At 38.1% G+C, this 26,706-nt stretch overlaps 1 protein-coding gene across 1 annotated transcript in view; it reads left to right on the forward strand.

The window, feature by feature from the left end:
• LOC149305460 (phosphatidylinositol 3,4,5-trisphosphate-dependent Rac exchanger 2 protein-like) overlaps positions 1-26,706 on the forward strand; it is a 139,561-nt gene that overhangs the window by 88,493 nt on the left and 24,362 nt on the right. The window contains exons 26-35 of the mRNA XM_089477522.1: positions 2,310-2,486; positions 2,752-2,846; positions 3,781-3,863; positions 4,875-4,965; positions 5,728-5,856; positions 14,484-14,525; positions 16,597-16,814; positions 19,307-19,409; positions 20,040-20,183; positions 22,236-22,350. Of these exons, the coding sequence (XP_089333648.1) occupies positions 2,310-2,486; positions 2,752-2,846; positions 3,781-3,863; positions 4,875-4,965; positions 5,728-5,856; positions 14,484-14,525; positions 16,597-16,814; positions 19,307-19,409; positions 20,040-20,183; positions 22,236-22,350 (1,197 nt within the window). The remainder of the gene's footprint in view (positions 1-2,309; positions 2,487-2,751; positions 2,847-3,780; positions 3,864-4,874; positions 4,966-5,727; positions 5,857-14,483; positions 14,526-16,596; positions 16,815-19,306; positions 19,410-20,039; positions 20,184-22,235; positions 22,351-26,706) is intronic.

Genomic DNA, 26,706 nt, shown 5'->3' on the forward strand with positions numbered 1-26,706 from the left:
AAACAATAATAATAATAATAGTAATATCACAATAATAAAAAAAACATTGAACAGCTGGTTTTCATCATTTGTGTTCATTTTGTTTTCATAAAGATATCCATTTAATCTCCATATATGTGAAATTTTAATTAGTCTAAACACTTTCCTGTATGCAATTTAATTTACTAGTCAGCCTTTTACTGTGGCATTTAATTAGTAACGAACACAACTTAGGTCTGGGTATGTTCTGACGTTTTCAATTACTTGCCTTTGTTTTAGATTACCCCTAATATATTTGCTTGATTTCGTGCGTTGTTTTGTTGGTGAAAGTTTACCTATTGATGAGGGTGATGTCAATTTTGGCATGTCTTCTGCATGGATTCTATATTCAGTATTGGATTTAGTGATTCATTGTTAGCTCTGGATCTGAAGATAAGAAAAGGACAAAACAGTAGAACAAAACACATTATTCCCTTAGTTTCAGTGATTGTAATTTCTACCAAACAGGCCTTTTCTCTTCAACTTTGTCTCTTACGGAATGGTTTCCTGCACCACTTTTTGTATGCTTTTCCATGATTTTAGATACGGTTTATCTTTGCTATCTATTTCTAATCATATTTATCATTATAAATGTAGGATTAGACAATTATTTGATAGGTGCATGGTGGGGGTTATGCATAAAAAAGAATTGATGGGGTAAAAGTCATGCAATCAGTGTAGCAACCAATGAAATGTTACAGATGATTTGTTGCACCAGATGTTCTCTTTATGCATAATCCCCAGTGTATTCATTATATTCTTTAGGATCAGTTTCCAGGCTTCCTTGAAAGGAGATGGTACTCTGATTCCTCTCCTAGGTGCTATTCCACCCCTATAACCCATGTAAGGGTGGTACGATGACTTGGGTCCCACGTTTGGAAAATGGGCATCAGAGAGATTGGTAGGGGGTCAGGGGGCAGAGACCCGAAGCCAGAAAGACTTCATAAATTTAAACCTTAATTGTGGTACTTAAAACTGGACGACATTTGATGCCTTACTCTGCATTATGGTAAGGATAGTACAGCAGAAATCATCTTGAACAAACCATAACAGGGACCTCCTCTGCAGAAGAGTCCCCATCAAGGGACCTTGGTCGGCAGGCTGGTGTATTCCCTACGATGATCAATGCCCTATCTTTGTATGTAATGTATAGTATATTTTATGCCTTGCTTCTACTTTATAAACCATACTATATCACCGTGGGACCTGGTGAATTCATGCTTATAAATCATACTAATTGCTAATGCCACTTATTGAAAAACAATACCTGGCAGGCTGTGTAAGCGTGTCGACAGCATCAGGCTTCTTATTCCTTGTGGGTTATTCCCGTATGGCAATTATGTTGCAGCAAATTTTGCTCGGGAAACTAAAACCCCCAAAGGGTCCAGTTATAGGATCTGCAGGGGAAAACAGGAAGGCTGAGGTTACCAAAGACAGGGTGTGTGAACTGTTGATTTAGCACCTATTGTTCAGAGGATGTGAATGAGCAGAGCTTCAAGGGCTGGCAATGAATCCAAATCTGGAGAGCTTTAATCAAGATTATTTTCTCTAATTCAATAATTATAGAAAAAATGCATAGCTTTCACCTTCATTAGATTAAAACACATGTAGCTTGTGATAGTCTCAATGGTGATTTGAAGACTTGGTGGAAATTAGATTGCGTTACATTAGGGAAACTGTGGCAAACATAGCCTGTCCTAAAGTTCTCACCCAACCTTTACAAAGGCTGTCGGAGACAATCAGTTCCACCAAAGGGGAATGCAGAGGAATAATTACGCAAATCATGAGAACAGGGACTATACGTAGGATAAATGTCTCAAGGATAGATGTGAAGGTCTGATGGCATGCAAGTCAATGGTAGTCTTCCTTATTTTATCTAAGCAACAGTGTCAGTCAACATCTCTGTCACTTAATTCTGGATTTTTTAAAGATACATAGTTTTTTATATACTGGAGTGTATACTGGGTGTGCTATACAACGCATTAAGAGTACATTAACACCGTTAGGTCAAACTCTATTCTGCATGCAAGGTTTTACTGCTTAACAGAATAGATACCCAAGTTTCCTTTTCACATCTCCTATATTTTCTAGTAGCTATGTTGGAAAAATGTGTGTGGGAAATTTACATGGATATTATTCTTGTATGTGACATATCATTTATGTGATACTATTCTTTCATCTTAAAATATCTCTACTGCACAGACCAAAATACTAAAATACTATGGAGAGGACTGTTATTAAATTCATAAATATATCACCATGTTTATTTATCATTACTTATGTTTTTTTAGCCTATTGTCATCAATAACATGTTCTCCAAAAACGGAACGTAAAGCAGAGACTTTAATCACCTCGGACAGTGACAACGATAAAGGAGAGAGGAACGGCAAGAGGGTCTGCTTCAATGTGGCAGGTGATGAACAGGAGGATTCGGGTCACGATACCATCAGCAACAGGGATTCCTATAGGTGATTTTAATGATTTTGTTCCATACAATTTGTAAAATGCAGTTATTAAAGACAACGTCCGAGATCTGAAAGTCCCCAGAAATCCATTATTTTGTTCAGTCTATTCTATTTTTTATTTTAAACTGCAGTATACAGTCATTTTTATTTTGTTTCCTATAAATAGTTTTAAGATGTCAGTTGTTGAAATTGCGGTTTTCCTCCAGCGCTGCAAGGCATTCTAATCTAAAAATGTGTATAATGGGTTTATATGTGTTTTATTGTTTAGTGATTGCAACAGCAATAGAAATTCCATTGCTTCGTTTACGAGTATCTGCAGCAGCCAATGCAGCTCATACCTGCACAGCGACGAAATGGACTCCGGTGAGTGTTAATGTTGGCTACTGTTTTAGGTACATACAAGATTGAGGCCATATTGGCTTCAACAGCGCTTAAACTGTATACATTGTATACAACTAATGAAGAAATGCTGACATCAACCACAATACACTGTAAATAATCCATATAAACAGTATACATCCCATTATACATTTCATATATATATATATATATATATATATATATATATATATGATATTGGTCATAGTTGAGTTGACCCAAATACCCCAAAATATATTAATATAAATGTCTTGAGTTTGGAAATACCTTATATGTATAGAATATTATCTCTTTGTAGCAATTATAATACAAATACTAAAAGGTATACATTGCTGTTTAAAAGTATTGGATTATTTTTACAGTTAGTATACTGGTTTATAAAGGTGATCATAAATAACCCACATAGTTTATATTTTCGGAAAGTATTTCACTAGGAAGATGTCATGCAGCCATATGGCCACCAATCTTTGCCAAGTGAGTTATTATTTATTTTTGGTGATTTTGTTTTTTAATTAAAAACACATTGGCTCTGTTAGTATTTTTTGTGCAGGTTATGTTTAAGCACACAAAAAAACACCAAAACTTTTCCTCTGCCTATCTAGATTACGGATATCCCCCCAATTTATAGGTTATTCTGTAGCTTTTGGAAGCTACATCACACAGCATTGGGCAGGGAAGGCACACAGAAAAAGCAGTCAATGATACCAAAGAAACACAGTTTGGATAAAAAAGGCACATTTTCACAAATGTATCAACATTTTGTTCTTCTGGTGCAACAAGTGACTAAAGCTGTAAAGCTCTTCCTTTATATACCTGCTATTAAAGAAATGTTCAATGTGTTTGTACTTCGTATAAAACAACCAACTTCAGTAGTTTCTGTTTCTAAAGTAAAACAATAAAAATGCAATTTTAATTGCAGGTGATGAACTTCCTCTGGGTGTGCGCATTTCACATGACAAGCAAGATAAGTTACATAGCTGCTTAGAACACCTTTTCAGCCAGGTATGTCATAGTAAAATACATTACATATGTATGCACTGTATGTGTCACAATATACTTTTGTTTATAAGATCATATTTGTATGTAGTGTATGTTGTTCTGTGTCTGAATATATATTGAGGAAACAGATAAAATGCAGTACTATATTTTTTATTTGAATTGTAGTATTAAAGTAAAGGAAAGAAAAGTATCAAAATATTAGGAAACAGGGCCCCATAGGCGATTTATTCACTAAGGGAGAGGGGGCAGGAGAATGCGAAGGAGAGCTGTGGTTGTTTATTAAGGACTGGCACGATTATTCAGCGAGAAGGGATGCGCTGGTCCTGTATAATGTATAGTTCAATGGGTGAAGAAACTGAAAAAATCTCACTGGTTTATCTATACTTTTTACAGAGCCAGCAGTTCCTACAGCAGAAGCTCAATGGGTGCAATTCTTCATAAGGCATGCAGCTAAGGAAATGCACCCTTTGTTTTGTACACTTTATAGTATAAGTAGAAATGTAGAGAACTCATAAAAAAGAACAGGAGCTCAAAAATAAGGTTCTGATACCCAGCTGTTATTATTAACATAGAACATGTAAGAGTAGAATGTTCTATATTATGGAATATCTGTGACAATTTCTGTACATTCCAGGATGGCAAAGATAAAGCTAAGCCACCATGGAATAACCATGGTGTGATAACACAAGCTGTGCTACCTATCATGGTAGATATACACAATGGAAGTTAGCCATGGGTGTAACAAGCCCAGTCTAGGAACCACAGACCACACGGCGATGGAGTTTGTGTCATATTGGTGACTGAAATTGCCCGCAGTTCCATTGTCCTTGACTTAATTTTTTCCCAATATCCTTAATCTGCCGGCATGATCAGTGGCTACTCTGCGACTTAATGGAATCTATGGAATTGTAGCACCCATTAATAAATAAAGCTTTCCAGGATTTATGTTACAATGTTGTTCACAACTGCCTTATTGTAATTGTTTTGTTTTCATCTGCTTCTTCATTTGATCAGGTGGAGTCTATTACCAATCTTCTGAGGGGCCCAGCTGTCTCCAAGGCCTTTAAACAGACCAAATATTTCACATCAAGGAGAAGTTTACAAGGTTATTTATATACATATCATATTTTTCCTTTGTCCTGTAAACATGGCAACATAAAACATCAAAGAGGCTGAAAGTCCGGTAGCAGCTCTGTGTAGTACTTTGAGGTTATAAACAAGCTGACATGTAATGGCACCTTACATGAAATAAAACAACTTAGAACAGGTCTTGATATATAACCATTCAACTTAATCATCTTAAAGTGACAGAGCTATATTTTTATGCGCCATGTTGTATGAACTAAGTCAATGTGTTGTGTACTGCTTTTGTAATGAGTTTTTGATTGCTGTGTGGAATTGGGGCATTAACTATTTGGCCCAGGGGGTCATATCAATCTTAGTTGCCCTGTAATAAAGCAGCCCAAAACACATTTGACAGACTTTGTGCTGAATGTACACTATCCACTTTATCCAATCGGAAGGTGACCCTAAATACTTCAATCAGAGCAGCCCAGGGACATTTGCCCTCCTTGCCACCCCTTCCCTGAGGGCTTGTGAACCCAATTCATGGCTGCATCTAACATGCCCGCCACGCTCAGACAGTCTCAGACATGTTCAGTACTACTAAAATAAAAATAAAAAAAGAGAAACAGGAACAAATATCTCAATGAAAAGCCTGTCACTTCTAAGTTATTACACAGCGTTAAGTGACAATTAATCAGGATTCCTCGCAGTATTTAATTTGATCTTATTCCTACAGTATATTAAAATGAGTAATTCCAGATGTGAGAGTCTTTAACTGTCACTTTATTCACGTTGTGTGCAGAATTTCAACAGGAAATGGAGCCTAAATTAAGTTGTCCAAAGCGGTTGAGACTTCATATTAAGCAAGATCCTTGGAATCTACCCAACAGCGTTCGCGTTCTTGCTCAGAACATTAAAAAATTTGTAGAAGGTAAGCAAAACTCATCATTGTATCCACTCTGAGATACAGAAAATACACAGAAACAAAAGGGGTTTTGTTGAGTTAAATAAAAAGCATTCATATCACTTTCACAATTAAAATAGAATTAGTGGAAAACTATAAGTGCCCAACTAATGTCTCCTATAGGAAAGGTAATGCTATAGACCAGTGCTTACCATAGTTGGCGATACCACTCCCATGGGGCCACTGGACCGTTCCAGGCGATAGTAGCCTCAGGTGCAATTGGAGGGCGTTGAATAAAAATATGGGGCAGTGGAAGCATAAAAAAAGAAGAGAAGAGAAGAACATTTTGAAAACCAGTTCATACATGTTTCATCTGTTGTGTATCATAGTTTCCAAATAAACACATAAAATGCAAGTTATAGCTATAAAAGTGGGCATTACCACCTTCCAATTGAATAATGGTCCAACTGGAAATCTCTGGCAGGCAATCTCTAACACCCACTCATTCTAACACAGTACAGTGTACATATGTACATACACTATCTCCCTCTCTCTCCTAGACTCACCCCTGGCAATCTAACATCATACGCTAACACACTTGTGCTAACACCTATTCACACAAATGCTCATACCTACTAACATACAGGCTCATGAGCTAACACCTGCATACATGTACTAACACCAAATAATAACACACACAAACTCTAACACAATACAGTAGCATTCACACACACATGCAAACACATACTACACTCACGCTAACATCATATACACACACACACACGCAAGCACCATATACTTGCACATATTAACACCATACACTAGCAAATGCACAATCTAGTGCCATACCATAGCAAACACACACTAACACATTCATGCTAACACCATAACAAAGCACACTCATTCTAACACCACTCACACACCATACACTTATTAATACATACTCACCCTCATGCTCTCCCATCATCATATGTACAGCTTGCACAACTAACCCCCCCCCCGCTCCTCTTTCTTTCTTGCAGCTTGTATCCTTTGTGCAGGCTCTGTACCGGGTATAATAGTGGTTAGAACTCTGGGTCACAATATTTAGCAATGAGTTCCTATTGAATGGTTCTGCACAGATGTATTTTAATTGGAGTTGGTTATGTAAATTATAGCTTGAGGTGGATGAAATCAAAAAGGTGCCAAGAGAACAAAAACACAATTCTAACAGCATTGTCCTTTAAGCAAAAATTGCCGTGGCAGAACTAGTACTAGGTTAGACCAAACATTACGCTGTGTATTTGTTTAGTAACATAGTATCATAGTTCATAAGGTTGAAAAAAGACCAAAGTCCATCAAGTTCAACCTATATACATATTGTGTCCCTACTGTGTTGATCCAGAGGAAGGCAAAAAACCCTAATGAAGCAGATGCCAATTGCCCCATACCAGGGGGAAAATTCCATCCCGACTCCAAATATGGCAATCAGAATAAATCCCTGGATCAACGTTCTGTCCCTATTAATCTAATATCCATAACTTGTAATATTATTGCTTTCAAGAAACACGTCCAGGCTCCTTTTGAACTCTTTTATTGAGTTTACCATTACCACTTCCTCTGGCAGAGAGTTCCATAATCTCACCGCTCTTACTATAAAGAACCCCCGTCTGTGCTGGTGTAGAAACCTTCTTTCCTCCAGCCATAGAGGATGTCCCCTTGTTATAGATACAGTCCTGGGTATAAATAGGTCCTGGGAGTGATCTCTGTACTGTCCCCTTATATATTTATACATAGTTATTAAGTTCCCCCTAAGCCGTCTTTTTTCAAAACTAAATAACCCTAATTCTGATAATCTTTCTGGGTACTGTAGTCCTCCCATTCCCCTTATTACTCTGGTTGCCCGTCTTTGAACCCTCTCCAGCTCCACTATATCTTTCTTGTACACTGGTGCCCAGTACTGTACAGTATTCCATGTGTGGTCTGAATAGTGACTTGTACAGTGGTAGAATTATTTCCTTGTTGTGGGCATCTATGATGCACCCCATGATCTTTTGATGCACCCCATGATTTTATTTGCCTTAGCAGCAGCTGCCTGACACTGGTCGCTACAGGTAAATTTACTGTTAACTAAAACTCCTAAGTCCTTTTCCATGTCAGTCGTCCCCAGTGTTTTCCCATTTAATACATATTCCCAGCCTGGATTTTTCTTCCCCATGTGCATAACCTTACATTTATCTGTGTTGAACCTCATCTGCCACATCCCAGCCCAAGCCTCCAACCTATGCAGATCCATTTGTAATCGTGCACTGTCCTCTATTGTGTTAACCACGTTACAGAGCTTAGTATCGTCTGCAAAGATTGATACTTTACTATACAATCCCTCTACAAGGTCATTAATAAATATATTAAAAAGAATAGGACCCAAAACTGACCCCTGTGGTACCCCACTAGTAACAGTCACCACTCCGAGTATGTACCATTAATAACCACCCTCTGTTTCCTATCACTGAGCCAGTTACTTACCCACATACACACATTCTCCCCCAGCCCAAGCATTCTCATTTTATGTACCAGCCTTTTATGTGGCACCGTATCAAATGCTTTGGAAAAATCAAGATATACGACATCCAGCGATTCACCCCGATCCAGTCTTGAGCTCACCTCCTCATAAAAGCTGATCAGGTTAGTTTCACAGGACCGATCCCTTGTAAACCCATGCTGATATGGAGTCATACATTTATTTTCATTGAGATACTCCAAAATAGCATCTCTTAGGAAACCCTCAAACAGTTTACACACAACAGAAGTTAAACTAACAGGCCTATAATTCCCCGGGTCACTTTTTGTCCCCTTTTTGAATATTGGCACAACATTTGCTATGACCTTGTCACTATAGAGTCCTTGAATATTAGAAATAGGGGTCTGTCTATTACATTACTTAACTCCCTTAGAACGCGGGGGTAAATGCCATCTGGACCTGGTGATTTGTCTATTTTGATTTTTTTTAGGCGGCACTGCACTTCTTCCTGGGTTAGACAGGCGACATGTACTGGGGCATTTATCTCATCCTGCTGTGTCATTACCTGGCATTTCATTTTCCTCTGTGAATACAGCAGAGAAGAATATATTTAATAGATTAGCTTTTTCCTGATCCCCGTCTATAACTTCTCCCTCATTACTTTTTAAGGGGCCAACGCTTTCATTTTTAACCTTTTTACTATTTATATAGTTAAAGAACATTTTGGGGTTTGTTTTACTCTCTTTGGCAATGAGTCTTTTTGTCTCCACTGCTTTTATCTGATTTTTACATATTTTATTTTTTTCCCGATAGCTTTTTAGTGCTTCCTCACTGCCTTCCTGTTTTAGTAGCTTAAATGCCTTTTTTTTGCCATTTATTACCCCCTTTACATTTTTATTTATCCACATTGGTTTTCTCTTGTTCCTGACTCTTTTATTCCCATACGGTATGTACCTTTCACAGTGAGAATTTAAGATATTCTTAAAAATCTCCCATTGAGTGTCTGTACTCTTGTTTTTGAGGACATTTTCCCAATTTACAGTTAAGGGCTTCTCTTAGTTGATCAAACTTTGCCTTCCTAAAGTTCATAGTTCTTGTGGCTCCTCTAAGAGTTCCCTTATTGAAGGACAAGTTATAATGTATTATATTGTGATCACAATTTCCTAGATGCCCCCTGACCTGCACATTAGTTACTCTGTCAGGTCTGTTGGTAATATTAAGTCCAGTAGGGCGCCCCCTCTGGTCGGGTCCTGTACCATTTGGGACAGATAATTATCCTTACTTATAGTCAGAAACCGGTTTCCTTTATGAGATTCACAGGTCTCTGTTTCCCAGTTTATGTCGGGATAGTTAAAGTCCCCCATAATAACCACCTCATTGTGATTTGCTGCCTTGTTTATTTGCTTTAATAATTGATCTTCTGCTGCTTCCATTATATTTGGTGGCTTATAGCAAACCCCGATCAGTATTTTATTATTTTTCTTTCCATATATTTCTACCCATAATGACTCCACATTATCATTTCCCTCACATATATTCTCCCGCAGTGTGGCCTTTAGGCTGGACTTTACATAAAGGCAAACTCCTCCCCCTTTTTTTTCGATCCTTCCTGAATAGACTATAACAACCGCCCAGTCATAGCTATCATCCAACCATGTCTCTGTTATACCCACTATGTCATAGTTTTACTATGTCTATGTTGTAACATTGGGGGTAAAATACCTTCAGGTTTATAATCAATCCACTTTGATCACAAACCACTTGCTGTTGATTACACTGTGTAGAAACATTAATTATTTCAAAAAGTGGAGCTATCAACAAGAGCATTCCAGTGACCGTTATGGTGACTGTTACCACTCTGTACCATGTAATGTTCTTTAGAAATAAGCCCTTTTTGCCTCTTGAGTATGCCATAGATTGATTAAATAAAAACCGAGCTTGCACAAGCAATGCCGTTTGAACTTTGATTATTATGAAGGACCAAACCCAAGTGAGCTTGTCCTATAAAAAGGGATGAGTTGGCCCTGCTTAATGTCTAGTTAAATCGATCTCATTTTAAAAGCTATTTTACCAATCTAAGAATCGATTTTAGAGGGTCAGCTTAGCCCTTCTTGAAAGAAAACCTTTACAATTTTAAAGTTAATGAGTTGAAATTTTGACTCCGGCAAACTTACTCTACTGAATAAACCCAGCTTACCCTTGATGCCAATATCTTTTGAAATTTTACATCATACAGACATTTGAAGGTTAAATTATACAATTATACAATACAATAATACAATACAATAGCATACATGTAAATAACTATTTTACAGAAAATGTTAGATGTATTTTTTATATTGCCTCGGGAGAAGCACAAAAATCTATGATAAAATTCCTAGTAAAAGCAACTTCCAACTCAGCCGTGAATAACATTGGAGAAGTTTCTTTTTTAGCTCAGACAATGGCAGAGTTGAGAGTCTAACACGAGTTGCGTTAATGAGCTGGTGGGTAGCTTCTTAATACAACACATTTCTTCTGACCTTGTGAAAGTAGGTAATCTATACTTATATTTAGCCAATTAATTAAACACTTTTATACACCTTTTCTACCGGCCTTCCTGCTTCCCATATCTCTCCCCAGCTCTCCCTATCTCTGCTATTTATCCCTACACTAAAATCGGTACTCTGGCTTCCAGTAAAGCAGAGCATAACCTTAAAAGTGTCCTTCTTACCTTGAGATTCTGCTAGAAGAGAAAGAGATTATTATGGTAGAGGTGTTCAAGAATCACTGGAAATTTGTATCATGGCTTTCAATTGTGGAGAATAAAATCAAGAATTAATGAGAATTTTGGATTAGGAATGGGCAGCCAAATGGGTTAAACACTTTTATCTGAAATCCAATACTTTATTTCATGATAAATAAATGATGCCCTCGAGCACTACAAAGTAAGATTACTGTGCCAAAAACATTTATATACTGCAACACATGGTCTCAGGGTATTCCCTGGCCGTTATATATTTTACTAACACCTCGCATAAAAGAAAAGTAGATAAAAACTTCGAGGCTCAAGAGATGAAAAAAGTTAGGAGCAGATCATTTGTAGACCTAAGAAGATAAATATTATTAACTCTGTCTAAAGGGGAGGTTAGTGGTGTCTGGTGATTCTAAACAGGATAACTCACGTAATCAAAAGCAAGATTTTAACCACAATCATAGTATATGTAACATTAAACTGGTATAGGAGGGCAGGGACACGTTCTATTAGTACATATATATATATAACAGATATGTTTTTAATATAACAAAACAGTAAAAAGTGATATCTAACACAAATACTAAGGAAAAACATTAAGCACACAATTATAAGATGAAAGAGTATTGGTTTTAATTACATTTATCTTTCTTGGCACTGGTGTGTATCTGTGCCTATGCCATTTTTGGTGCCATTAAATAAATTTATTTGGCTCATATAAATAATGAATCATCTGCTTACTCTCAACTAATGATGGTTTCATGATAATTTGAAAGAAAACTTAAAACCTTTACTATGATTATGTAAAATCATGAAATATTATGGCATATTACAAGTTTTATGTTGAAATGTGAACTGTGCCTTTATTTCTATAAAGAAACCTATTGGTTATGTTTTCAGGGACATGTCCCTGTCATTAGTTATGAACAACCTCCTATATGCAGGGTCGCTGACAAAGCTATAATTGAGTTGACCTTAATAGATCTTATATATGTTTGTATGTCTTATATATGTTTGTACGTAGATAGAAAGGGGCTAACATCACGCTATCACTTAGAAACTGAGGTTTTTGGCCGCACTATATATCAGTGTAGGTGTCACCATCTGTCATGAACTATAAATGAAACAGGATTTCTATATAAAGAAACACAATAACGCAGCGTGAACAGCTGGTCGTAATTCCATATCTCGGTTCTTGTGTACTAAATGGTGCTAAGTTCTGTTTTTATTTTTCATTTTGATTTAAATGAGATGATTAAAGCCCTACCTGTAACCTGTATGTGTATTAAGATTATACTTATACTGATTTATGGGATTGGCACCAACATTGCTCATGGTGGACATTTACTGGGGTCTGTGGTGGACAACTTATTGAGGGTTCTATAGACCTTCACAAACCTTGCCACAGACTGGTATCCTTGTACGGACACTTTGCCTGTCCCTGGCCGCCATCTTGGTCCTTCCTGCCAGAAAATGAGTTGACCCCCCAATGAGTTATTAAAATGAGAAAAAATGTTTAATCTTATCTCAACAAATTGGAATTAAGGAGAGTAAAGAATGTTTGCGGGACATAGCAGATGTAGTGCATATAAACAGAGATGGGGAATACAGGAGAATTCCAAAGCGGAGATAAGTGGAGTTTGAATGATACCTTTCCAACTCTCATCTTAAAGCGGAGATAGAAAGGTTTATGCACTGCGGCACCGCATGGGCTGAAACAAACTGGCAACATACCACTTTGATTGATAAGATTGTATTCTTTTAATTTATTCATTTGAAATGAATATGACATGATAGATCTTTGAAGCATTCTTTATGGTCAGAAAGATTATTGGTGGAATTAAAATACGATAAACTCTCTAGAACTATTACCCTTCAGTAGGCAAAAGTAATCTCTATATATTTGTAGGACATTGTCAGGCAGAATGCTGGGTCAGCACATAACCTAATGAATTTTGATGTTGATGGAATGATTTTTCTAAAGATTTATGGGAATGTTTATTTTACTGGATCCAGTGCAGATTAAAGCAGCTGTTATCTTCTTTCTACAGTGTGATGTCCCTTAATGAAACTCACGCACTACAGTACTTAAATTTTGGGGGAAAATTGCCTTTATTTAAAAAACTTTTATCAAATAGAAACGTAGATTTTTAACAATTGTATTAGTTTTTTACAAAAAATATAATGTAGTATATGTACTATATACACAATATATATATATATATATATATATATACGGTAGTATATATTTGATATACCGTATTGGCTCGAATATAGGCCGCACTTTTTCCCCCCACTTTAAGTCTTTAAAGTGGGGGTGCGGCCTATATTCGGGGTCTAGCGCCCGATGCCCGGGCAGGGTTAGGATACAGATCCCCCGCAGCGGTGCAGGGGACCTGCATCCTACTCCCCGATACGCTCAGACAGCCTCCCCTGCCAGCACTTTCCACGGGGGGGGGTGCCGGTACGGGAGGTTGTCTAAGCGCATCGTTCGGATGGTCACCGGCTGCTTAGGTTGTTTACCCGCATCACCGCAGCCGTGGACCGTCCGCACGATGCGTTTTACGTCTGCCCCCAAGACTTACCAGAGAAGACTCCCGGGTGTCTTGCGGGGCCGGCGGGGGACATCTACGCAATACACGTATACAACTACAAGTTGTGTACGCGTATTGCGTAGATGTCCACCGCCGGCCCCGCAAGACACCCGGGAGTCTCCTATGGTAAGTCGGGGGGGGGGGCAGAGTGGCAGCATATCTCGGGGGGGGAGGAGGACAGTGGCAGCATATCTCGAGGGGGGAGGAGGACAGTGGCAGCATATCTCGGGGGGGAGGAGGACAGTGGCAGCATATCTCGGGGGGGAGGACAGTGGCAGTATATCTCGGGGGGGACAGTGGCAGCATATCTCGGGGGGGAGGACAGTGGCAGCATATACCTCGGGGGGGGAGGACAGTGGCAGCATATCTCGGGGGGGGAGACAGAGTGGCAGCATATCTCGGGGGGGGGGAGACAGAGTGGCAGCATATCTCGGGGGGGGGGAGACAGAGTGGCAGCATGTTTTTTTGGTGCTTTTTTAAAGAAAAAAATTTTTCTTTAAAAAAGCACCAAACTTTTAGGGTGCGGCCTATATACGGGGGCAGCCTATATCCGAGCCAATACGGTATATATTTTTAATTTGGGAAGAAATTATTAAACACATTTACCTTCGTTGGTAATGTATTTATATATTTTTTGTCGTTGGATAACCAGAGCAATTTGTTGCAAAAATGCAAAAAGCTAATGTTTGACAATCAATCATCTACATTTTAAGGATAATTTATGGCTTAAACACCAATTAATAAAATATAATTTACAATAAATGAAATGTTTATATGTTGGTTTTATGACCAAATTGTTATTTTAAGTATTTTTTTTTATTTTTAGAAGTGAAAACTCGGATACTGTTGGCATTACTTGAGTATACAGGTAATATTTTAAACAAGAACTAACATATTTTCCCTTTTGGACGGTTACATGTTGTTTTCAAATTTACCACTCCTTTTTGTGTGCACACACAAAACTATAATTTTATATATATTTAACATATTATATAATATGTAAACCAGTGTTTTCATTATTATGAAATTAATATTTTTATCCAAATATGCACATGGTGTTTTTATTTTTGCTTGATTTCAAGATAAATAATAGTTTTAATATTACTGCAGCCAATAATTCATGGGCTATAAAGAAATTAAACATGTTAACTCATTGTAATCTATGTGGATGGGCTCTTATGTATTATAAGTGTTTATGACAACAAACTATTATAAGCATCTATGACAAAATAGTAAGCAAATACATACATCATTTGTTGTGTCTTTTTAAAAACATCACACTTTTCCATTTAACCAGCAGAACAGCTTCTTTTATTGTGAAGTTACCTTAGAAAAATACATTTTGTAATTCAGTCCACCCAAATATTTAGCTAATAAACTGTTACTGGATTGAGTGTGTATTTACTATTTATATCCAACATGCAGCTATCTATCCAATAGCAAGAAAGCAATTAGAAATACACATAGTATAAAATAGAAACCCTTTCTGTATACATTTTAAATCAATGCAAAAATCAATCATTTTCTGCGCTAGTGTTAGTTTTGGAATAGTAATTTTGTTTTTGTTATTTTAATTGATCTAGGTCTCCTATATTGTCTTTTTAACCATCATCGTTTATGAAAACTTCTGTTAGTACATATACCCACGCGGTTGCTTTTTTTTATAAATGTAATTTCTGACAAAATGAAAAATGTAATATAGATACGAAACTACACAATATACCGTGCCCTTTACTGCTGCATTCGCGGAATTAACTTTCCCATGGTGTATGGATTCATAGTCTGACTCTGTATCTCCTCCATCTCCCGTCAATAAATCTCTGCTTGTATCAGTAATACGATCGCGTGGTTATAAGATCACCAGTGAATCGTGTGAAAACAACCAGCAACCCTACTGCTAGGTAGAATTCTCCAACAGTTATAAAGATGTCAAAACACATATAGAGATATTAAAGTTGACCCAGTCATTTTTTTTTTTTTAAATACTGCATGTAGAGAAATATTATAATAATTAATAATATTTAAAACATAAGTAGAGACATTTTGAAATATCATCCTAAACACATATGACAAATAGTATCTGACTCAGACAGCTCCTGGGTATCCTCATATCCCAATGAACACAACAATGTCAGAGAAACAATATTTTCCTTATAACCATTCAAGGCGAGGGATGTATTCACTGACCCAGAATTTTGTGATGAACATTTCGACTCCCTGGTTACACTATGCTTTATGAGTGGCAAACCCCAGGGAGCGTCTCTCGGGGGTTGATAGGAACTGCATAATGTTTATCTGGGAAGATTTCTTAATGTGTTTAACTGTTTTACTTATGGATTACACCGGACCAGCTCTTCTTCACTGCGTCTAATCCATTTATAATAGATAGTCAAGTCATCTTGGGTAATGTTCAACTCTCCTGCAGTCTCCTAGGTTAATGAATGCACACCATAGTTATATAAGCAATCTTCCTAACACTCTAAAGGGTTATTAATGTTCTCTACTACCATGTCTAGATCACCTTAATCTATTTTAGTGTTAATTGATTTGCCTTAAAAATACATTTGTTTATGATAGTGTTTAGGTCACCATAATTATAAGATTAATACATAGTAGCTGGGCAAGTGTTATATATTGATTTAAATAATGCCTTTTATTTCCATTAATTTCGGAATAATACATAAAAAAACACTTCTGCAAAGATCTCCGTATTGGTCTAACTCTAATTTATTAGACTTATTAGACTTTTGGAGACTAGATCTCCAATACGGGACACAAGACCGTAGATGACCATAGATAATTATAAGATTAATACATAGTAGCTGGGCAAGTGTTAGATTGTATTGTGCCAACAGAAATAATATATTTATGGAAATTGACTGTAACGGATATTATATATGTTTAGCTAATCTTTATTTTTTTTTACTCCTGCATTGTAGACAGTGAAATACAGCTAAGACGAGATATGGTTTTTAGTCAGAGTCTAGTGGCCACCGTCTGTGCCTTCTCTGAACAACTGCTGGCTGCTTTAAACAAGGTGTTTGACAGCAACAGAGAGTTTGAAATGGAGACCCGGGAGGCCAGCAGAAAGTGGCTAGAACAGATATCGAGCGCTGGAGTCCTTTTCCACTTCCAGTCCCTCCTGTCACCCAATCTGGTAAGTAAATTCTCCTATAAAAAAGAATGATGTATTCTGTAATAGCAAAGAAATAGTTTTCACATATCCTGCTTGAGAATAGCTTGAATACATATTAATAATTAATCGTTTCTCTTTCTATGTTTATATATTAATTCAGCATAGTCTAGAATAAACAAGTGCAAACAAAAAGAAATCACTTACAGATGTAGGAGTCTTTAGTTGATACTTTTTATTGGGCCAACACAGAAAAATATGGAAAGTTACATTAGCTTTTTGGACCTAAGAGGCCTTTTTTTTAGATGGAATACATTTATTTACAGCATTTACAGTTATGTTTACTTAACACAAAAGAGGATTAAATGGACACTCCAGCCATTATAATGCACTTTAATGCATATGATAGATGTCCGATTTTTATGCTAAACGCTCCCAAGGAGGGCTTTTATTATAATGTTTTCATTTTAGAAGAATGCATATTAAAGTACTTTTGGATGGTTAGGGTACTCGCAGAGTGCTTTAATATGCATTTTTCTATAGTTGGGGTCTCCGGGAGTTAGACTATCCCTTACAATAGATTATTGTAATTATCACATTATCGCTAACATATTTCACAAAGGTTGTACATTTTTGTGGGCAGAGTAAAGCAGACAGACCTTGAATTGTTGGCCGACTGTACAGTGCCAGATAAGTTTTATCCCAACCTTTTTTTGTGTAATTTTAGATTAAAGAGTGATAATATAACTAATATAAGTGGTACAATCTCTCTTAGTAGTTGATTAATTGCTACAGCATGTAAGCAATTATTATGTTTGGAAAGATAAAGCATTGACATAATGTTATTTCACAGAATACTCTGCTTAGTTTTCAGACCGTGTCTAACCGTTTCCCAGCCAAAACCATCATTTCCAGAGTTATATAATTTGTTGTAATTTTTTAATTATTAATTCAAATCCATCCTGTGAAACTATTTCTATAGTTTGATATAGAAGTATAATTCAGGTGTTTCCAGGAAGAGATATATTATTGAACGTTCTTTCACCTTCCTTTAGTAACTCCATATTCTCTTCTGTTATATTATTGAAGGGGTCTGGACTGTGTTCCCTTACACCGGGAGAATGTTAAACACAGTCTCATTTATTGTATAATCTATTTTTTCAAATAGTCCTTTCAGGTTTGGGATAATTCTTCATCTTTCTTTGCACTTAACTTCCAATGTTTCATTATGTTTGCAGGATTGCATAATCACTCTTGCTTTGACCAGGGCAGATACACACTAAGTGGATGTTATGTCACTTAACTGAAATGTACTGTATTCATTAATAGCTTAAAAAAAAAAGAAAAAAAGACTCCTACATTCAGATAGAGCCAAGGAATATTTAAAATGACTTAAAAAATGCAGAAGCATTGAGTGCCCCTGAGTGTTGAAAATCAGTGTAAACATAGAAGTTTAGGATTTGCATTTTTAATGATAGTAGCGGCTGCTTTTATTATTTCTCTTTGTTTAAAGTCTAGAGTAAAAAATAATGTTATTATTTTTTCTCCATTAGGCATAAAAGTTTAGACTCAATATTTCTTTAAATTAAAATCCGTATTTATTTTCACATCTTCTCGCAATTTCTCCATCTTTGAAACAAGTTCACACTTGCGCATTTCTGTATCCATTTATAAAAACAATTAACATTGATTTGCCTTACTTCCCTTAATTTATTCTTGGAGAGGAGGTGATAGTTTAACGTTAATGTGTTGACATCACCAACCACCATGCAACCCATTGGTAGTCAGTATAGTGAGGGAATTTAATGAGACATTCAATGTATATCTAAAAAAAATATTGATTTAAATAATGCCTTTAAATTCCATTAATTTTGGAATAATACATAAAAAACACTTCTGCAATGATCTCCGTATTGATCTAACTCTAATTTATTAGACTTATTAGACTTTTGGAGACTAGATCTCCAATACGGGACACAAGACCATAGATGAAGGTACCTAAATGGCACCCAATCCTAAAAGTGTACGTGAATAATTGTTATCCTTTAGTTGTTATTGTTTATCTTGCTTTCATTATTCTTAATCAAGACAGCGGATCGTTCTGCTTGTTTGTCATCAGATAAGGTGTTAGTGTGGGGCTGTCATCATATCACACAATCGTAAAGGGAGACAGAACATCAGATATCATATATATTAAAAGAAAATCCTGTATCAGTATTGCATACTGACATGCATAAAATATGCTGTGGCAGGGTGGCCAAGTTTTTCACAACACATATTAATCAAACACGGCATATTGCAGTTGTGAAACAGTACTTTCCCCCAGTGCCTGAGGATTTAATGCTGACCACTTTATTTCTCTCCCCCAAATCTCAACACAAAATGTTTCCAGGTGCTGTGCTTTATACCCTGCAGGCTAATGAGTCCTACCTGCAAATGCTGAATCCTAGCTGCTAAACCCTTATGACTTTGGGTTATTCTGATTTAATCTATGGTTTCCTTAATATTTTTTTTAGGTAGATGAACAAGCCATGTTGGAGGACTCGCTTGTTGCCCTGCATGACTTGGAAAAGGTCATGTTTTATTTTAGACAGTCAGAGCAAGGTCCGCTAGTTCCAAGTAAGTGCCAGAACGAAATGCCTACAAACATTGTATTCATTCTATCATTGTATTTATTGAATGAGCAAACATTAAAAAGGTTTATGTGACACATCGTTATTACTATTTTCCAAATGTTACATGTTTTATGTTTCTCACGCTTCTGGGTCATTGTGGCATAAACTCACATTAACTAAGCTCTAAACAAACTACTTTTAATAGTTAAGCAAATCTCTTGGCCTGGTGATGATCCAGGTTTCCCTGTAGATTCTAGAGATATAATGGGTTTAAGATTCTCCAGAGGTCAATCTATTGTCTTTTTTTTTTTTTATTGTTTACGCCCCATACATTTAGATTTAGAACATCTAAGAGAACCTTCTGACACTTATTAAACCCATGGGAATTTAATGGGTTAGAGCGACACAAAACTAGACCTCCAGAGGTAATGAAACTACATCCTGGAGCCCTGATCAAACTACATCCTCCATAATCCTATCCATGATATATTTCACCTTGGAGTCAATTTTTATTTTCTCTTCCTTATGATTAAAATGCACGTTTGTCATTTTTATATCACTTGTGCACAATAAAAAGAGAACTAAAAAGTAAAATCTGTTGCTACTATAACTTTCTATTTATTTGTCTTCTTAGATGTCCCCATAACATATCAAGCAGAAGGAAGCCGACAAGCTTTGAAAATTTATTTCTGTGTTGATAGTTATCATTTTGAACACCTTCCTCAAAGGCTGAAGAACGGAGGAGGCTTTAAAATTCACCCTGTCCTATTTTCGCAAGGTGAACTGCTTATTTATTTTCTGTTTTTATTTAAGGACACGCTCATAAACTGGATACATTTCAATGTATTCTGCCTATGTAAACCACTAAAATATTTATCAATTTTTGTCTAGTCTGGAAAGAAAAACACAAAACAAGAAAATATATAAAGTTGGCTTTTGTGGTGAAAATTGAATTTCATGATTAGGGGAAATGTATGAAAGAAAACTCATTTTGCGAAGGTAGATTGGACATGTTTTGTCTTAAAATAATAGTATCAGCTTGGCTCAACATGTCTTGTTTAGCACTTATAATAATAGATAATATTATAGAGCAACTACCAAAAAGATAAAAAAAACAGCAAAGAATCATCCAAGTAATAAATCATCAGAAATTAGTTGAGCGAGTTATCAAACCAAAGATTTTAAGAAAAGAAAAGGGCAAAAAGCCCTCAAATTGCTTTTGGTAAACATTTAAAAAAACCCCCACTAAATTAAAAAAAGGCTCAACTAAACTTATGCTACTGGAAGACCTATGAAACTGTACTTGAGTGTAAGGTACCAGCAACTGAGCTTTAGAGCTTTATTAGCCTTTTTTTTTAAAAGGACAATATAGCCATCGTTAGCATATGATCATGTATGTCAATTTTAGCCTGCCCCCCTTGCTTGCAAGAGATGTGAACAGCCAACTGCATTTATCGCTACCTGTGCCCACATTGCGTAATCACCACTAGTCACCTGCCGTTTCAGGTGGTGTCTAGAAACCTCCCAATTGCACATGTGCAGACTATGCACCAATTGATTTTAGTGAGGGTATTAACAAAGAAGTTATATGCTTTTTTAAATTTAATTATGTTTTTGAGGTTTGCATAGAACTGACTTGGCAAACTTTTGAGTATGTTTCACAAACATGTTTTGCAAAAGAAATCACTAGAAGACTACCTTTCTTTAATCTGTTTCATAAATACGAGATTGGCGCTGCATTTCCCATTCCTATCATAATGTTATAAGAAGGTATTAGTGAGAAGGAAGCTAGCATTTCATAATCATCTTAGAAAATAATGCACGTGTGACATTTCTTATGATTCTACTCCATCCTCGTGTTCAGCGGCAACACGAAGGTTATTAAATTGTTGCAAAATGAAATATTTATACATAAAATAACACATACTGTACATTCATCTTCTCTAATTAGTTAATTACATATATTCCTCAAATTTTTGATGTTAATTCTGTTATTTTTGATGAAGTATGTCTGGCACAGGCAAGTAATAGATGGAGACTGTTGCCATGCGAAATGATCTTTTATCTAAATGAGATTTCCCTCCTTCACTCGCCCTTGCTACTCCACTTCTAGGCAGTCTTGTGATATTATGGTTTTACAAAACATTATGTGACTTATTGTTTGGAATATGAACTTTCCAATTTTATCATGTATTGCCTGTGATTTGTAATCTAATTAGAATTAAGATCAACATTTGAATATATGAGTATTAAGTTTCAAAGGCGTTCATTTAAAGGGACCCTATCACCATCACAGCTTTTAGCCTAACTAAGATCCTTTATTAAAGCCCACTTTAGCTAATTTGTGTTAATCAATGCAATTGAGATATTTAATTTTACTCCAGAAAATCTATAATTTAATGGCAAAAATAACCCAATGAGTAGGTATAACCATACAAAGAATGTGAAATGAAAGACAGCTACTCCCATAGTTTGTGTGTGTATATATATATAAACACCATAACATTTTGTATAGTGTACTAAAGTATTATTTCAAATGGCTGTATTGTTACCACTGATTTATTTTAATGTAACAGGGATCTTTAGACAGTAAATGGAAGTGACAGCTGTTTATATTGGAGGTGAAATATCATTCCAGATTTAGGATGTCTGTCACTAATATGGAGCTGCCAGGTGATAGATTTTCTTGCTATGCCTATTTTTAAAAGTACTTGTATTTCATGGTTGCTCACCGGTGTTTCTCTGTATCACAGCGAGACTATTAAATCACAATAGCATGAGAATGTTCGGCTTTTCAAAAGCAAGTACAAATGTATTTTTCTCGTTTCAGCCTTGGAGAGCATGGATGGCTATTATTACAAGGACAATGTTTCTATAGAAGAATTTCAAGCCCAGATTAATGCTGCTTCACTTGAAAAAGTTAAACAATATAATCAGAAACTAAGGTATGTTCCTCAATTATCTTTACTCATCTTCAAAAGCTCAGCTGTCAGTTTATATCAGCTCATGCTTTTCTGCTAATCAGAGGTGTTTCGGCATTGCTAACTGGTAAATAAAAATAAGGCTTGTAATTCAGGTGTATGTAGCAGATTGCAGGGTATACTGGTATAAAATCCATGTCTCAAAGGCATTCGTTATCAGCTCAAAGACTGCTTTATGACTGGCCCATCTGTTCTCCTAAAATAAGTTCTTAACTCTTACCAGTAGACCCACAGCACACCCCTAAGCTGTTATGGCTTAAGAATCATAAATGAAAATCAAAGCTGTAAGAAAATTGTGGTGTTACACCATGACATATCTCAAGGGGACACTTTAATGCATATGCAAGCTGAGTGGTCTCTTTAAATTTACATGGTATCCCTTTGTAAATGCATTGGGGAAACTCTGCAGAATCCCCCTGTAACGGGTTCACCAAGAGAGTTGTACCAGAACTGCAGTGCACTTGAAGACTGGGGAGTTCAGGTCCCAGGTGAGGACAACAGTGTCCATTATCTGTGGGTAGCAGGCTTGCTTTCAGTCCTCTCCAGGGGCCCCAGTGACGGACAGTTCCATCACACACTCCGTCACATACAGGGCCGGCCCAAGACATTGTGCTGCCTGGGGCGAAGTGTGAAATGCTATATCAGGTATAGATCAATTTGAATTTGCATAAAAACTCAGCAATAAAGGTAAAACCCCCTAAATTAGAGGCACAGATCACAGGTTGCACACCAAAAAGCCAGCCCTGCCCACATAGAACCCGACAAGCACCCAGATAACACACATAGGACCTGCCATCTTTGTCCCCAAACAGCCCAGCATAAGTCAACTTTGTCCCCAAACAGCCCGGCCTGTGCCATCTTTGTCACAGAAACACCCTGCCTGTGCCATCTTCCACAAATCCATCTATGATACACTTTTACAGTCGCTCACTAATTCACACTTTCATTCACATAATCGTTTATTCTCTCACTCACACAAATCATTTACACATATTCATTAATGCATTCTCACAAATTCATTAATTATCTCCCTCATTCAGACAATTCATCCGCACATTAATTCATACTCTTCCTCATTCAGACAATTCATCCACACATTAATTCATACTCCCTCATTCAGACAATTCATCCACACACTAATTTATGTATTCTCACTCTTTATCCTTTTCAATATATCTACCCCCCTCTCCCTCCCTTCCTTCTCACAATCTACCCCCCTCTCTATTATATACCCTACCCCCCCCCTTGTTCCTGAGGCGAGAGTCTCCCTGCTCTGCCGCAGTGCGTCACTGCAAAGTGCCGCCTGAGGCAATTTCCCCACTCTGCTCCATAGCAGGGCCGGCCCTGGTCACATAGCTCCTTTTTCGGTTTGACTCCAAAGTCGGCCTGTAGATCTGGACCACCACTGCCAGCCACAAATTGGTACTCCCCAAAACAATTTTTCAACAAAAAAAGCAGTGCTCACCCAGCCGCACTTTGCTTCCCCCAAATAACGTAAAGGCTGCTGGGAAGAAGGGTTAAATGTGCCCTCTCACTGGAGTCCTCAAAGCCGCTGGGGAGAAGACCGAGAGGCTGGGGTCTCTTTCATATGGGGTTCTGGGCTGACTGGCTGGCACCTCTGGGGACCGCAAGTGGCGGCCGTAGTCCACTGCGAGGGGAGGGAAGCCACATGCACCCCCTCCTGTATACTCCATCTACTGGGGAGAGATGTCGACCTGCCTCTCTCCCATTGCCAACACTTCTGCTGGGGTTACAGGATCCATAGAAATCACCCCCTCTAGGCAACATTATTGGGGTCACAGAAGGGAGCAGGCAGAGGCCAGCGGCACTCTGCCCTGATGGCATCCCTTCAGCTGCATTTGTAAAATCCAGGGGCACCACCAACTCTGGGGCTTCGTGACCGGACCCTCCTTGGTTGCTGTGGTCAGGCTTGGGAACAATGGGAAGGGATGAGGCCAGCAGCTCTCTGCCTCGATGCCAGCAGGCATCTTGGTCAGTATCTGGGCCATATTGAGGGGAATGGGGCAAAGTGTCTGGGGTGAGGGAAGGGAGCGGGCAGAGTCCTGGTGCTGGCACATTACAGCATCCACCTCCTCTGGGGCATGCTGCTGAGCACGGTCAAAGAGTTCTGGGTAGGCCTGCTCCAGAATCCATTCTTGGAACACCAAATAATCCAAATCAGCCCACAGGCAGGTAACAGGGCACATCTGCGAGAATCCCTTCCCTGAACTCCCGGATCTCCTTGCACTGATACTTCCATGGGCTCCCAAATTCTCTGTCCTCCTGTAGGCTTTCCATTGTCAATCCCGGGCCGCAGAAGTCATTGCCCTCTGGCAGGTAGTCATCCTTCAGGACACCATTGTGCAGCTTGCCAATACAGGGCCCGGTATCCACAGTAATTTCAAGTGGAAGCAACCAGGGGCGAACCTAGAGTATTTGGCACCTGGGGCGGATCCTGTATGTGGCACCCCCCCCCCCACACATTTTAAAACTGCATAGCTTCTACCGTTATATACCGGCGCAGACACTGAAGGTGGTACAGCATAACACTTACTGTTATCATTATATACTGAGGCAGACATTGACGGTGGTACAGCATAACACTTATCACTATATACTGAGGCAGAAATTGACGGTGGTACAGCATAACACCTATCACTATATACTGAGGCAGACATTGACGGTTGTACAGCATAACACCTACCACTATATACTGAGGCAGACAATGACGGTGGTACAACATAACACCTATCGCTATATACTGAGGCACACATTGACGGTGGTACAGCGTAATCCCTATCACTATACATTGAGCCAGACATTGACAATAGTGCAGCATAACTCCTATCACTATATACTAAGCCAAACATTGATGTGGTGTAGGCCTACCACTTCATTAGTAGTAGGGATGCACCGAAACGAATTCTGGACTGAAACCGAAAATGCAGCATTTACCTGGCCGAAACCGAATATGACCCCCCCACACCATAAAAAAAATCTAACACTTTTATTTCAAGTAAGTAACACAACAAAATAGGACAAAACAATTAAATAACAATATTAATATATATATATATATATATATATATATATATATATATATATATATATATATATATATATATATATATATATATATGATTAACAGCAATCACATTTCTATCATGCCCAGGCATACCCAGATTCCAGGATGTACTCGCAGACTTGGCATGATAGGAGTATGATTGCCCTATCTACCCCTTCTCACTCCCTTTTGTCCTACCTACCCCTTCTCACTCCCTTCTCCCTATCTACCCCCTCTCCCCTCGTCTCACTCCCTTCTCCCAATCTACCCCCTCCTAACTATCTACCCTCTCCCACTTTGAAGTTCACTTACCTTTCAGGAGTCCTGCGGTGGGGGTGCAAGGCCTCTGTCTCCCAGCTCTGCCACTGCATGGAACAGTATAGAGTGATGGGAGTTATGATGTACTAGAGCATAATTATATAATGAAAAATACATTGGAAATGGTACAGCATAACACCCATCACTCTCACACACTTACCAATCTGCACATATACCAATCCACACACATACCAATCCACACATATACCAATCCACACACATACCAATCCACACATACCAATCCACACATATACCAACCCACACATATACCAATCCACACATACCAACCCACACGCATACCAATCCACACACATACCAATCCAGACATATACTAATCCACACATACCAATCCACACATATACCAATCCACACACATACACCAATCCACACACATACACCAATCCACACATATACCAATCCACACATATACCAATCCACACACATACTAATCCACACACATACACCAATCCACACATATACCAATCCACACATACCAATCCATATATATACCAATCAACTCTCACTCACTGAATGCTTTCCTACCTTTCCTCTTTTCTCCTTACAGCTTCTTTTCCTCCTCTTCGCTCCTCTTCTTCAGTTCTTCTGTCTTCTTCCGGGTCAGAGGGCACGGACGGCAGTGGGCGCGGCTTCAGTGTTGTGTGCCGGGATCTGACAACAAATCCCGGCGCACAGCAGCTGTTGCCGCGCGGATCGCAAGGGAGCGATATCGGCTGAACCCGGCTTAAAATCACTCAAGGGAGCCGGAGGTCTGCTAAAGACCTCCGATACCGCTCTCTTACGAGCCTGCTCCTCCAGCGGCGGACATTGGTGTCCGTCTCTGGAGTGGTGCCGGGTGCCGGCAAGTTGGCCCCCCCTGATGAGCGGCACCCGGTGCGGACCGCCCCCCCCGGCCCCCGCTAGGTACGCTACTGGAAGCA

Source organism: Sceloporus occidentalis, unplaced genomic scaffold (genome assembly GCF_023333645.1).
Source record: "Sceloporus occidentalis isolate IW3139 unplaced genomic scaffold, rSceOcc1.0.p SCAF_11, whole genome shotgun sequence".
NCBI lineage: Eukaryota > Metazoa > Chordata > Lepidosauria > Squamata > Phrynosomatidae > Sceloporus > Sceloporus occidentalis.